The 16,474-nt window shown below is 42.2% G+C and overlaps 1 protein-coding gene across 3 annotated transcripts in view; it reads right to left on the reverse strand.

Annotated features, from left to right (window-relative positions):
• Positions 1-16,474, reverse strand: part of LOC106606141 (RNA-binding motif, single-stranded-interacting protein 3) — a 219,507-nt gene that overhangs the window by 42,313 nt on the left and 160,720 nt on the right. For all 3 annotated transcript variants that reach the window (XM_045719370.1, XM_045719369.1, XM_045719368.1), the window contains exon 7: positions 4,091-4,197. In XM_045719370.1, coding sequence (XP_045575326.1) covers positions 4,091-4,197 — 107 coding nt within the window. The remainder of the gene's footprint in view (positions 1-4,090; positions 4,198-16,474) is intronic.

Raw genomic sequence — 16,474 nt, forward strand, 5'->3', positions numbered from 1 at the left:
GTTACAGGAGCTATATGGTATTTACAGAGTTACAGGAGCTGTATGGTATTTACAGAGTTACAGGAGCTGTATGGTATTTACAGAGTTACAGGAGTTGTATCTCATGTTGACAACACTAAGCTGGCTAAATGAATGAACACTGACTCATATTGTTTTGTCCTCTATTGGATGGGGGGGCAGAGGGAGAATTCCCTGGCTGGTACGTCATGCCAGCCTGGTACTGCCCAGAGAGGAGGAGGAGGAGGAGGAGGAGGAGGAGGGCCAGGCACATTGGGGTAAGGAGAGGAGAAGGTAGAGACAGAGAACTTCAACATGAACAGACTGCAGCTTTGCATCCTGTTATTGTTGTGGATGCTGTTGTTTCATCTTTCACATTGTTGCAGTGTGTTGCACCTCATTTGAATCGGAGCAAAGAGGATGCTGATAAATGTTGAAAGAGTGTGATGGTATGGTTATGATAAGGTTACGGTAGGGTTATGATAAGGTTATGGTATGGTTATGATAAGGTTACGGTAGGGTTATGATAAGGTTATGGTATGGTTATGATAAGGTTACGGTAGGGTTATGATAAGGTTATGGTATGTTATGATAAGGTTACGGTAGGGTTATGATAAGGTTATGGTATGGTTATGATAAGGTTATGGTATGGTTATGATAAGGTTATGGTAGGTTTATGATAAGGTTATGGTATGGTTATGATAAGGTTACGGTAGGGTTATGATAAGGTTATGGTATGGTTATGAAATTAGGTAGGGTTATGATAAGGTTATGGTATGGTTATGAGTGATAAGGTTAGGTATGGTTATGATAAGGTTACGGTAGGGTTATGATAAGGTTATGGTATGGTTATGATAAGGTTACGGTAGGGTTATGATAAGGTTATGGTATGGTTATGATAAGGTTACGGTAGGGTTATGATAAGGTTATGGTATGGTTATGGTTACCTACAAAGCATTACATGGGCTTGCTCCTACCTATCTTTCTGATTTGGTCCTGCCGTACATACCTACACGTACGCTACGGTCACAAGACGCAGGCCTCCTAATTGTCCCTAGAATTTCTAAGCAAACGGCTGGAGGTAGGGCTTTCTCCTATAGAGCTCCATTTTTATGGAATGGTCTGCCTACCAATGTGAGAGACGCAGACTCAGTCTCAACCTTTAAGTCTTTACTGAAGACTTATCTCTTCAGTAGGTCCTATGATTAAGTATAGTCTGGCCCAGGAGTTTGAAGGTGAACGGAAAGGCTGGAGCAACGAACCGCCCTTGCTGTCTCTGCCTTGCCGGTTCCCCTCTTTCCACTGGGATTCTCTGCCTCTAACCCTTTTACAGGGGCTGAGTCACTGGCCTACTGGTGTTCTTCCATGCCGTCCATGGGAGGGGTGCGTCACTTGAGTGGGTTGAGTCACTGACGTGGTCTTCCTGTCTGGGTTGGCCCCCCCCTTGGGTTGTGCCATGGCGGAGATCGTTGTGGGCTATACTCGGCCTTGTCTTAGGACGGTAAGTTGGTGGTTGGAGACATCCCTCTAGTGGTGTGGGGGCTGTGCTTTGGCAAAGTGGGTGGGGTTATATCCTGCCTGTTTGGCCCTGTCCAGGGGTATCATCGGATGGGGCCACAGTGTCTTCTGATCCCTCCTGTCTCAGCCTCCAGTATTTATGCTGCAGTAGTTTATGTGTCGGGGGGCTAGGGTCAGTCTGTTACATCTGGAGTATTTCTCTTGTCTTATCCGGTGTCCTGTGTGTATTTAAACATGCTCTCTCTAATTCTCTCTTTCCCTCTTTCTGTCTTTCTCTCGGAGGACCTGAGCCCTAGGACCATGCCTCAGGACTACCTGGTATGATGACTCCTTGCTGTCCCCAGTCCACCTGGCCGTGCTGCTGCTCCAGTTTCAACTGTTCTGCCTGCGGCTATGGAACCCTGACCTGTTCACCGGACGTGCTTGTTGCACCCTCGACAACTACTATGATTATTATTATTTGACCATGCTGGTCATTTATGAACATTTTAACATTTTAACATCTTGACCATGTTCTGTTATAATATCCACCCTGCACAGCCAGAAGAGGACTGGCCACCCCTCATAGCCTGGTTCCTCTCTAGGTTTCTTCCTAGGTTTTTGGCCTTTCTAGGGAGTTTTTCCTAGGGAGTTTTTCCTAGCCACCGTGCTTCTTTCACATGCTTTGCTTGCTGTTTGGGGTTTTAGGCTGGGTTTCTGTACAGCACTTTGAGAATATCAGCTGATGTACGAAGGGCTATATAAATAAATTTGATTTGATTTGATGGTAAGGTTATGGTATGGTTATGATAAGGTTATGGTAGGGTTATGATAAGGTTATGGTATGGGTATGATAAGGTTATGGTATGGTTATGATAAGGTTATGGTATGGTTATGATAAGGTTATGGTATGGGTATGATAAGGTTATGGTAGGGTTATGATAAGGTTATGGTATGGGTATGATAACGTTATGGTATGGTTATGATAAGGTTATGGAATGGGTATGATAAGGTTATGGTAGGGTTATGATAAGGTTATGGTAGGGTTATGATAAGGTTATGGTATGATAAGGTTATGGTATGGGTATGATAAGGTTATGGTATGGTTATGATAAGGTTATGGTATGGGTATGATAAGGTTATGGTATGGTTATGATAAGGTTATGGTATGGGTATGATAAGGTTATGGTATGGTTATGATAAGGTTATGGTATGGGTATGATAAGGTTATGGTATGGGTATGATAAGGTTATGGTATGGGTATGATAAGGTTATGGTATGGGTATGATAAGGTTGCATTTCACCTCTCCATCTCTGGTCCATGGTTATGGTATGGTTATGATAAGGTTATGGTATGGTTATGATAAGGTTGCATGTCACCTCTCCATCTCTGGTCCATGGTTATGGTATGGTTATGGTATGGGTATGATAAGGTTATGGTATGGGTATGATAAGGTTGCATTTCACCTCTCCATCTCTGGTCCATGGTTATGGTATGGTTATGGTATGGGTATGATAAGGTTATGGTATGGTTATGATAAGGTTGCATGTCACCTCTCCATCTCTGGTCCATGGTTATGGTATGGTTATGGTATGGGTATGATAAGGTTATGGTATGGGTATGATAAGGTTGTATTTCACCTCTCCATCTCTGGTCCATGGTTATGGTATGGGTATGATAAGGTTATGGTATGGGTATGATAAGGTTGTATTTCACCTCTCCATCTCTGGTCCATGGTTATGGTATGGTTATGGTATGGGTATGATAAGGTTATGGTATGGTTATGATAAGGTTGTATTTCACCTCTCCATCTCTGGTCCATGGTTATGGTATGGTTATGGTATGGGTATGATAAGGTTATGGTATGGGTATGATAAGGTTGCATTTCACCTCTCCATCTCTGGTCCATGGTTATGGTATGGTTATGGTATGGGTATGATAAGGTTATGGTATGGGTATGATAAGGTTGCATTTCACCTCTCCATCTCTGGTCCATGGTTATGGTATGGTTATGGTATGGGTATGATAAGGTTATGGTATGGGTATGATAAGGTTGCATTTCACCTCTCCATCTCTGGTCCATGGTTATGGTATGGGTATGATAAGGTTATGGTATGGGTATGATAAGGTTGCATTTCACCTCTCCATCTCTGGTCCATGGTTATGGTATGGGTATGATAAGGTTATGGTATGGGATGATAAGGTTGCATTTCAACTCTCCATCTCTGGTCCATGGTTATGGTATGGGTATGATAAGGTTATGGTATGGGTATGATAAGGTTGCATGTCACCTCTCCATCTCTGGTCCATGGTTATGGTATGGTTATGGTATGGGTATGATAAGGTTATCGTATGGTTATGATAAGGTTGCATGTCACCTCTCCATCTCTGGTCCATGGTTATGGTATGGTTATGGTATGGGTATGATAAGGTTGCATTTCACCTCTCCATCTCTGGTCCATGGTTATGGTATGGTTATGGTATGGGTATGATAAGGTTATGGTATGGGTATGATAAGGTTGCATTTCACCTCTCCATCTCTGGTCCATGGTTATGGTATGGTTATGGTATGGGTATGATAAGGTTGTATTTCACCTCTCCATCTCTGGTCCATGGTTGTCCGTTTTGGGGGTACTTGTTCTGGTTCAGCCTCTTCTTCTGTCCTCCATCTGCAAACTTACAGAGTAGGGGTTCTACAGGAGCTGTTAGAGAGAGAGAGAGGGAGAGAGAGAGGGAGAGGGAGACAGAGAGAGAGAGAGAGAGAGAGAGACAGAGAGAGAGAGAGAGAGAGACAGAGGGAGAGAGAGAGAGAGAGAGAGAGAGAGAGAGAGAGAGAGAGAGAGAGAGAGAGAGAGAGAGAGAGAGAGAGAGAGAGAGAGAGAAATAGTTAAGAACCAGTCATCCAGCGTACAACCTGAGAAGAAAGAGTTGGTTCCCCAGCTCCCTCTAAAACATCAGCAATCGTTCAACCAACTGAAGTTGTAGCAGAACCTTGGGGGAACCCTGTAGAACCCTGGCCATGGGTTCTCCATCCACATGACCATCTGAAGCCAGTCTTCTCGTTCATGTCAGGTAAATGGTGAGCCGTTTAACAACCCAAACCTGACACCAAAGCTTAACATAATTAACTCAGCCTGACCTCCAGGCTCCAACAGCTAATACAACTCTACAATGGGACCTTTTCATTTTCTATGTGAGGACAAATTAACTTTCGGTACCCAGACAGAAAGAGAAAATGTGGATGGGGAAAAAAGACTGTGTGTGACCTTTCTCACAATAGTTAATTTGACTGAGATTTCCACGTGGAACTTATGTTCCATATGACCTCTGACCTTCAGCAGAGATGACTCTTGAACCTTAATATACAGTGCGTTTGGAAAGCATTCAGACCCCTTCCCCTTTAACACATTTTGTTACGTTACAGCCTTATTAGGCAGGTAGTCTAGTGGTCAGAGCGTTGGACTTGTAACCGAAAAGTTGCAAGATCGAATCCGCGAGCTGACAAGGTAAAAATCTGTAGTTCTGCCCCTGAACAAGGCAGTTCCTAGGCTGTCACTGAAAATAATAATTTGTTTTTAACTGACCTGCCTAGTTAAAGAAAAGTAAAGAAATGTAAATTCTAAAATAAAATTACTTTAAAAAAATCCTCATCAATCTACATACAACACCCCATAATGACTCAATACCCCATAACGACTCAATACCCCACAATGACTCAATATGACACAATACCCCATAATGACTTAATACTCAATAATGACACAATACCCCATAATGACACAACAATACCCCATAATGACACAATACCCCATAATGACTTAATACTCAATGACACAATACCACATAATGACTCAATACCCCATAATGACACAATACCCCATAACGACTCAATACCCCATAATGACACAACACCCCATAATGACACAACACCCCATAACGACACAATACCCCATAATGACACAATACCCCATAATGACACAATACCCCACAATGACACAATACCCCATAATGACACAATACCCCATAATGCCTTAATACTCAATGACACAATACCACATAATGACTCAATACCCCATAATGACTCAATACCCCATAATGACACAATACCCCATAATGCCTTAATACTCAATGACACAATACCACATAATGACTCAATACTCAATAATGACTCAATACCCCATAATGACTCAATACCCCATAACGACTCAATACCCCACAATTACTCAATATGACACAATACCCCATAATGACTTAATACTTAATAATGACACAATACCCCATAATGACTTAATACTCAATAATGACACAAAACCCCATAATGACTCAACACCCCATAATGACTCAATACCCCACAATGACTCAATATGACACAATACCCCATAATGACTTAATACTTAATAATGACACAATACCCCATAATGACTTAATACTCAATAATGACACAAAACCCCATAATGACTCAACACCCCATAATGACTCAATACCCCATAATGACTCAATATGACACAATACCCCATAAAGACTCAATACCCCATAATGACTCAATAACCCATAATGACTCAATACCCCATAATGACTCAATACCCCATAATGACTCAATACCCCATAATGACTCAATATGACACAATACCCCATAAAGACTCAATATGACACAATACCCCATAATGACTCAATACCCCATAATGACTCAATAACCCATAATGACACAATACCCCATAATGACTCAATACTCCATAATGACAAAACACCCCATAATGAATACTCCATAATGACACAATACCCCATAATGACACAATACCCCATAATGACTCAATACCCCATAATGACTCAATACCCCATAATGACTCAATACCCCATAACGACACAATACCCCATAATGACTCAATACCCCATAATGACTCAATACTCAATAATGACACAATACCCCATAATGACTCAATACCCCATATTGACTCAATACCCCATAATGACAAAATACTCCACAATGACTCAATACCCCACAATGACACAATACCCCATAATGACACAATACCATATAATGACACAATACCTCAATGACTCAACACTCCATAATGACACAATACCCCACAATGACTCAATACCCCATAATGCCTCAACACTCCATAATGACAATAAATGACTCAATACCCCATAATGACACAATACTACTAACCATAATGACAAAATACCCCATAATGACACAATACTCCATAATGACTCAATACCCCACAATGACTCAATACCCCATAACACAATACCCCACAATTACACAATACTCCATAATGCACTCAAACAAGACAAAAAGAAAAAGATAAACCATAAGAAAAAACAAATGATCAATAACCCACAATGACAAAACCCATAATGACAAAAAAAAGAAAACCTCAAGACTCAACACCAAAACAAACAATGTAAAAAATACCAACACACATAAGAACAAACAAACATAAGACAATACCAAATGAAAAATAACATAATGACAAAAATCCAAAACAATACCCCACAAGATAAACAAACAATAACAATACACAATACTCAAATTACACAATACTCCATAATGACACAATACCCCATAATGACATAATACCCCACAGTGACTCACTACTCCATATTGACACAACACCCCATAAGACTCAATACCCCATAATGACTCAATACTCCATAATGACACAACACATCATAATGACTCAATACCCCACAATGACACAATACCCCATAATAACAAAATACTCCACAATGACTCAATACTCCACAATGACTCAATACCCCACAATGACTCAATACACCACAATGACACAATACACCACAATGACTCAATACCCCATAATGACTCAATACCCCATAATGACTCAATACCCCATAATGACTCAATACCCCACAATGACTCAATACCCTGTAGTTACAAAGCGAAAACAGGTTTTTAGAAATGTTTGCACATTTATTAAAATTAGAAAACATAAATACCTTATTTACATAATTATTCAGCCCCTTTTACATGAGATTTGAAAATTGGTGCATCCTGTTTCCATTGATCATCCTTGAGATGTTTCTACAACTTGATTGGAGTCCACCTGTGGTAAATCAATTGATTGGACGTGATTTGGAAAGGCACACACCTGTCTATATAAGGTCCCACAGTTGACAGTGCATGTCAGAGCAAAAACCAAGCCATGAGGTTGAAGGAATTGTCCATAGAGCTCCAAGACAGGATTGTGTCGAAGCACAGATCTGGGGAAGGGTACCAAAAAATGTCCGCAGCATTGAAGGTCACCAAGAACACAGTGGCCTCCATCAATCTTAAATGGAAGAAGTTTGGAACCACCAAGACTCTTCCTAGAGCTCGCCGCCCAGCCAAACTGAGTAATCAGGGAGGTGACCAAGAACCCGATGGTCACTCTGACAGAGCTCCAGAGTTCCTCTGTGGAGATGGGAGAACCTTCCAGGAGGACAACCATCTCTGCAGCACTCCACCAATCAGACCTTTATAGTAGAGTGGCCATGACAGCCCGCTTGTATTCTCTGGTCTGATGAAATCAAGATTCAACTCTTTGGCCTGAATGCCAAGTGTCAAGTCTGGAGGAAACCTGGCACCATCCCCACGGTGAACGATAGTAGTGGCATCATCATGCTGTGGGGATGTTTTTCAACGGCAGGCATTGGGAGGCTAGTCAGGATCAAGGCAAACATGAACAGAGCAAAGTACAGAGAGATCCTTGATGAAAACCTGCTCCAGAGTGCACAGGACCTCAGACTGGGGCGAAGGTTCACCTTCCAACAGGCAGCGACCTTAAGCACACAGCCAAGACAATGCAGGAGTGGCTTCGGAACAAGTCTCTGAATGCCCTTGAGTCGGCCAGCCTGGACTTGAACCCGATCGAACATCTCTGGAGAGACCTGAAAATAGCTGTGCAGCGACACTCCCCATCCAACCTGACAGAGCTTGAGAGGATCTGCAGAGAAGAATGGGAGAAACTCCCCAAATAGAGGTGTGCCAAGCTTGTAGAGTCATACTCAAGGAATACTTATGTAAATGTAATATTTCCGTTTTTTATTTTTAAATTAGCAAACATTTCTAAAGAACAGTTTTTGCTTTGTCATGAAGGTATTTTGTGTAGATTTATGAGGGGGAAAAAAACTATTTAATCCATTTCAGAATGAGGCTGTAACGTAGCAAAATGTGGAAAAAGTGAAGGAGCCTAAATACTTTCCAAATGCACTGTACAGTATGTGTGTATTGTCTTCAACACATGTACTATATATACTAGACATGTACTATATATACTAGACATGTACTATATGTACTATATATGTACAATATGAAATAGATATGTACTATATGAACAAGATACGTACTAGATATGTACTATGTACTAGATATGTACTATGTACTAGATATGTACTATATGTACTAGACATGTAGTATATGTGCTAGATATGCACTATATGTACTAGACATGTACTATATATACTAGACATGTACTATATGTACTAGATATATACTATATGTACAATATGAAATAGATATGTACTATATGAACAAGATACGTACTAGATATGTACTATGTACTAGATATGTACTATATGTACTAGACATGAACTATATGTACTAGATATGTACTATATGTTCTAGATGTGTACTATGTACTAGATATGTACTATTGATAAGAGAATTATCTAATAAAGGTAAATGAATCAATAATCCATTATTAATTAGTAGTTATGTAGCATGGGTAATGAATAATTAAAGTACTGAATGTTAGTTCCATAAGGTCTAGTAGAGGCCCGGAAGGGAGAGAAATGTGTGTGTGTGATTAGTGGGCCTAAGGGAACCGTAGACATGTGTGTGTGTAGAGACAGGGAGTAGCCTTCAAGGTTCTCCTAATCTCGGGGGGAAAGGAACAGACAGCGCTGGATAGTGATTAACAGTGGTGGGAAGTCAAGGGAGAGATACTGTTCACCTACTGTTTGTGTGTATGTGTGTGCGTAGGTTATCTACTGTTGGTGTGGAGCTGTGTGCGTAAGCGGAGAGAGAGGATAAAATGAACATCTTTGTTAATGTTGGGCAGAACGTTCTCTGAATAAACCGTACGAACCTTTTGCAGAAAGCTGAGTCCTTGACTAATTATTAAACCATTGTCTTACAAACCTTGGGAATTAGTCAAAGCTTATTGATTGTTAATTTTTATCATTGGATAGAAAAATTCCTTTGACAACTATATGAACTAGATATGTACAATATGAACAAGATATGTACTAGATATGTACTATGTACTAGATATGTACTATATGTACTAGATATGAACTATATGTACTATGTACTAGATATGTGCTATATGTAATAGATATGTACGATATGAACTATATGAAGTAGATATGTAATATATGAACTAGATATGTACTATGTACTAGATATGTACTATATGTACTAGACATGTACTACATGTACTAGATATGTACTATATGTTCTATATGTACTAGACATGTACTATATGTACTAGACATATACTACATGTACTAGATATGTACTATATGTACTAGATATGTACTAGACATGTACTATATGTACTGGACATGTACTATATGCACTAGATATGTACTATATGTTCTGTATGTACTAGACATGTACTATATGTACTAGATATATACTACATAGACTAGATATGTACTATATGTTCTATATGTACTTGATATATACTACATGTACTAGATATGTACTATATGTACTAGATATGTACTATATGTACTAGACAAGTACTATATGTACTGGACATGTACTATATGTACTGGACATGTACTATATGTACTGGACATGTAATACATGTACTAGATATGTACTACATGTACTAGATATGTACTACATGTACTAGATATGTACTATATGTACTAGATATGTACTAGACATGTACTATATGTACTGGACATGTACTATATGCACTAGATATGTACTATATGTTCTATATGTACTAGACATGTACTATATGTACTAGACATGTACTATATGTACTAGACATGTACTATATGTACTAGATATATACTACATGTAGTAGATATGTACTATATGTTCTATATGTACTAGACATGTACTATATATATACTACATGTACTGGATATGTACTATATGTAGTAGACATGTTCTATATGTACTAGATACATACTATATGTGCTTTATGTACTAGACATGTACTATATGTACTAGATATATACTACATGTACTAGATATGTACTATATGTTGTAGACATGTTCTATATGTTCTAGATATGTACTATATGTACTAGATACATACTATATGTTCTTTATGTACTAGACATGTACTATATGTACTAGATATATACTACATGTACTAGATATGTACTATATGTAGTAGACATGTTCTATATGTACTAGATATGTACTATATGTACTAGATATGTACTATATGTACTGGACATGTAGTATATGTAGAAGACATTGGACACTGCCTGTATGGTGACGATGGAACCTCACATGATGAGACAGAGAGATACTGTAGACGGGTTTAAACAACTAACACTACAGGACACATACACTGACATGTGTAATGGACATCTGAGAAGACAGAGAGAGGAGAAAGAGACGATTCAGAGTTCAACCTTGAACCAGACTGTCTGAATGACTAATACAACCTGCAGGCGACATGACTTTATATTCACCCCTACACACACACACACACACACACACACACACACGACTTTATGTTCATCCCTTCAGCTATGTTAACTAGTCAGAGGAAAACAGTGTTGCTCTACATACGTAATGATGTAACTGCATGGAACCCCACATAGCTGTAGGGCAGCACTATACAGGAGATAGGGTCCCATTTGGGATGGACCCTAGGCTTCTATTCAGCTTGAGATCTCTCTCAGAATCTGTTCCTTCCCGCTTATATCTGTATACAACAATTCATGTTCCCTGGTGGTGTGGGGCTATACATTCATGTTCCCTGGTGGTGTGGGGCTATACATTCATGTTACCTGGTGATGTGGGGCTATACATTCATGTTACCTGGTGGTGTGGGGCTATACATTCATGTTCCCTGGTGGTGTGGGGCTATACATTCATGTTCCCTAGTGGTGTAGGGTTATACATTCATGTTCCCTGGTGGTGTGGGGCTATACATTCATGTTCCCTGGTGGTGTGGGGCTATACATTCATGTTACCTGGTGGTGTGGGGCTATAATTCATGTTACCTGGTGGTGTGGGGCTATACATTCATGTTCCCTGGTGGTGTGGGGCTATACATTCATGTTCCCTGGTGGTGTGGGGCTATACATTCATGTTCCCTGGTGGTGTGGGCTATACATTCATGTTCCCTGGTGGTGTGGGGCTATACATTCATGTTACCTGGTGGTGTGGGGCTATAATTCATGTTCCCTGGTGGTGTGGGGCTATACATTCATGTTCCCTGGCGGTGTGGGGCTATACATTCATGTTCCCTGGCGGTGTGGGGTTATACATTCATGTTCCCTGGCGGTGTAGGGTTATACATTCATGTTCCCTGGTGGTGTGGGGCTATACATTCATGTTCCCTGGCGGTGTGGGGCTATACATTCATGTTCCCTGGTGGTGTGGGGCTATACATTCATGTTACCTGGTGGTGTGGGGCTATACATTCATGTTCCCTGGTGGTGTGGGGCTATACATTCATGTTCCCTGGCGGTGTGGGGCTATACATTCATGTTACCTGGCGGTGTGGGGCTATACATTCATGTTACCTGGTGGTGTGGGGCTATACATTCATGTTCCCTGGCGGTGTGGGTCTATACATTCATGTTCCCTGGCGGTGTGGGGCTATACATTCATGTTCCCTGGCGGTGTGGGGTTATACATTCATGTTACCTGGAGGTGTAGGGTCTATACATTCATGTTACCTGGAGGTGTGGGGCTATACATTCATGTTACCTGGTGGTGTGGGGCTATAATTCATCTTACCTGGTGGTGTGGGGCTATACATTCATGTTACCTGGTGGTGTGGGGCTATACATTCATGTTCCCTGGTGGTGTGGGGCTATACATTCATGTTACCTGGAGGTGTGGGGCTATACATTCATGTTACCTGGTGGTGTGGGGCTATAATTCATCTTACCTGGTGGTGTGGGGCTATACATTCATGTTACCTGGTGGTGTGGGGCTATAATTCATGTTACCTGGTGGTGTGGGGCTATACATTCATGTTACCTGGTGGTGTGGGGCTATACATTCATGTTACCTGGAGGTGTAGGGCTATACATTCATGTTACCTGGAGGTGTGGGGCTATACATTCATGTTACCTGGTGGTGTGGGGCTATACATTCATGTTCCCTGGTGGTGTGGGGCTATACATTCATGTTACCTGGAGGTGTAGGGCTATACATTCATGTTACCTGGAGGTGTGGGGCTATACATTCATGTTACCTGGTGGTGTGGGGCTATAATTCATCTTACCTGGTGGTGTGGGGCTATACATTCATGTTACCTGGTGGTGTGGGGCTATAATTCATGTTACCTGGTGGTGTGGGGCTATACATTCATGTTACCTGGAGGTGTGGGGCTATACATTCATGTTACCTGGTGGTGTGGGGCTATAATTCATGTTACCTGGTGGTGTGGGGCTATACATTCATGTTACCTGGTGGTGTGGGGCTATACATTCATGTTACCTGGAGGTGTGGGGCTATACATTCATGTTACCTGGAGGTGTGGGGCTATACATTCATGTTACCTGGTGGTGTGGGGCTATAATTCATCTTACCTGGTGGTGTGGGGCTATACATTCATGTTACCTGGTGGTGTGGGGCTATAATTCATGTTACCTGGTGGTGTGGGGCTATACATTCATGTTACCTGGAGGTGTGGGGCTATACATTCATGTTACCTGGTGGTGTGGGGCTATAATTCATCTTACCTGGTGGTGTGGGGCTATACATTCATGTTACCTGGTGGTGTGGGGCTATAATTCATGTTACCTGGTGGTGTGGGGCTATACATTCATGTTACCTGGTGGTGTGGGGCTATACATTCATGTTACCTGGTGGTGTGGGGCTATACATTCATGTTACCTGGTGGTGTGGGGCTATACATTCATGTTACCTGGTGGTGTGGGGCTATACATTCATGTTACCTGGTGGTGTGGGGCTATACATTCATGTTACCTGGTGGTGTGGGGCTATACATTCATGTTACCTGGTGGTGTGGGGCTATACATTCATGTTACCTGGTGGTGTGGGGCTATACATTCATGTTACCTGGTGGTGTGGGGCTATACATTCATGTTACCTGGTGGTGTGGGGCTATACATTCATGTTACCTGGTGGTGTGGGGCTATACATTCATGTTACCTGGTGGTGTGGGGCTATACATTCATGTTACCTGGTGGTGTGGGGCTATACATTCATGTTACCTGGTGGTGTGGGGCTATACATTCATGTTACCTGGTGGTGTGGGGCTATACATTCATGTTACCTGGTGGTGTGGGGCTATACATTCATGTTACCTGGTGGTGTGGGGCTATACATTCATGTTACCTGGTGGTGTGGGGCTATACATTCATGTTACCTGGTGGTGTGGGGCTATACATTCATGTTACCTGGTGGTGTGGGGCTATACATTCATGTTACCTGGTGGTGTGGGGCTATACATTCATGTTACCTGGTGGTGTGGGGCTATAATTTATGTTACCTGGTGGTGTGGGGCTATACATTCATGTTACCTGGTGGTGTGGGGCTATACATTCATGTTACCTGGTGGTGTGGGGCTATACATTCACGTTACCTGGTGGTGTGGGGCTATACATTCACGTTACCTGGTGGTGTGGGGCTATAATTCATGTTACCTGGTGGTGTGGGGCTATACATTCATGTTACCTGGTGGTGTGGGGCTATACATTCACGTTACCTGGTGGTGTGGGGCTATACATTCACGTTACCTGGTGGTGTGGGGCTATACATTCACGTTACCTGGTGGTGTGGGGCTATACATTCACGTTACCTGGTGGTGTGGGGCTATACATTCACGTTACCTGGTGGTGTGGGGCTATACATTCATGTTACCTGGTGGTGTGGGGCTATACATTCATGTTACCTGGTGGTGTGGGGCTATACATTCACGTTACCTGGTGGTGTGGGGCTATACATTCATGTTACCTGGTGGTGTGGGGCTATACATTCATGTTACCTGGTGGTGTGGGGCTATACATTCATGTTACCTGGTGGTGTGGGGCTATACATTCATGTTACCTGGTGGTGTGGGGCTATACATTCACGTTACCTGGTGGTGTGGGGCTATACATTCATGTTACCTGGTGGTGTGGGGCTATACATTCACGTTACCTGGTGGTGTGGGGCTATACATTCACGTTACCTGGTGGTGTGGGGCTATACATTCACGTTACCTGGTGGTGTGGGGCTATACATTCATGTTACCTGGTGGTGTGGGGCTATACATTCACGTTACCTGGTGGTGTGGGGCTATACATTCACGTTACCTGGTGGTGTGGGGCTATACATTCACGTTACCTGGTGGTGTGGGGCTATACATTCACGTTACCTGGTGGTGTGGGGCTATACATTCATGTTACCTGGTGGTGTGGGGCTATACATTCACGTTACCTGGTGGTGTGGGGCTATACATTCACGTTACCTGGTGGTGTGGGGCTATACATTCATGTTACCTGGTGGTGTGGGGCTATACATTCATGTTACCTGGTGGTGTGGGGCTATACATTCATGTTACCTGGTGGTGTGGGGCTATACATTCACGTTACCTGGTGGTGTGGGGCTATACATTCATGTTACCTGGTGGTGTGGGGCTATACATTCACGTTACCTGGTGGTGTGGGGCTATACATTCATGTTACCTGGTGGTGTGGGGCTATACATTCACGTTACCTGGTGGTGTGGGGCTATACATTCATGTTACCTGGTGGTGTGGGGCTATACATTCACGTTACCTGGTGGTGTGGGGCTATACATTCATGTTACCTGGTGGTGTGGGGCTATACATTCATGTTACCTGGTGGTGTGGGGCTATACATTCATGTTGTTCACAAACAACAGAGAGAAAAAAGCAGGTCCCTTGTCTCCCACTTACTGTAGAAAGGACCAAAACATAGTTCATAAGAAGAGGTGGGAGAGAGAGGAGATGGGTACTGAGGGGAGAGTAGACTAATGAACATTCAGAGAAAACAGGTGTTGGGGGGGTACTGAGGGGAGAGTAGACTACTGAACATTCAAAGAAAACTGGTTTTTGGGGAGAACAAAGTCTTCTCATGCTTTGTTGATGTCAAAAAAGCTTTCGACCCAATTTGGCATGTCTGCTATACAAATTGATGGAAAGTGGTGTTGGGGGGAAAAACAGACGACATTATAAAATCCATGTACACAAACAACAAGTGTGCGGTTAAAATGATAAAAAAACACATACATTTCTTCCCACAGGGCCGTGGGGTGAGACAGGGATGCAGCTTAAGCCCCACCCTCTTATATATCAACGAATTGGCGAGGACACTAGAACAGTCTGCAGCACCCTGCTAGAAACTGAAGTCAAATGTCTACTGTTTGCTGATGATCTGGTGCTTCTGTCCCCAACCAAGGAGGGCCTACAGCAGCACCTAGATCTTCTGCACAGATTCTGTCAGACCTGGGCCCTGACAGTAAATCTCAGTAAGACCAAAATAATGGTGTTCCAAAAAAGGTCCAGTCGCCAGGACCACAAATACAAATTCCATCTTGACACCGTTGTCCTAGAGCACACAAAAAACTATACATACCTCGGCCTAAACATCAGCACCACAGGTAACTTCCACAAAGCTGTGAACGATCTGAGAGACAAGGCAAGAAGGGTTTTCTATGCCATCAAAGGGAAAATAAAATTCGACATACCAATTAGGATCCGGCTAAAAATACTTGAATCAGTTATAACACCCACTGCCTTTTGGTTGTGGGGTCTGAGGTCTGCTCACTAACAAAGAATTCACAAAATGGGA

This window comes from Salmo salar, chromosome ssa05 (genome assembly GCF_905237065.1).
Source record: "Salmo salar chromosome ssa05, Ssal_v3.1, whole genome shotgun sequence".
NCBI lineage: Eukaryota > Metazoa > Chordata > Actinopteri > Salmoniformes > Salmonidae > Salmo > Salmo salar.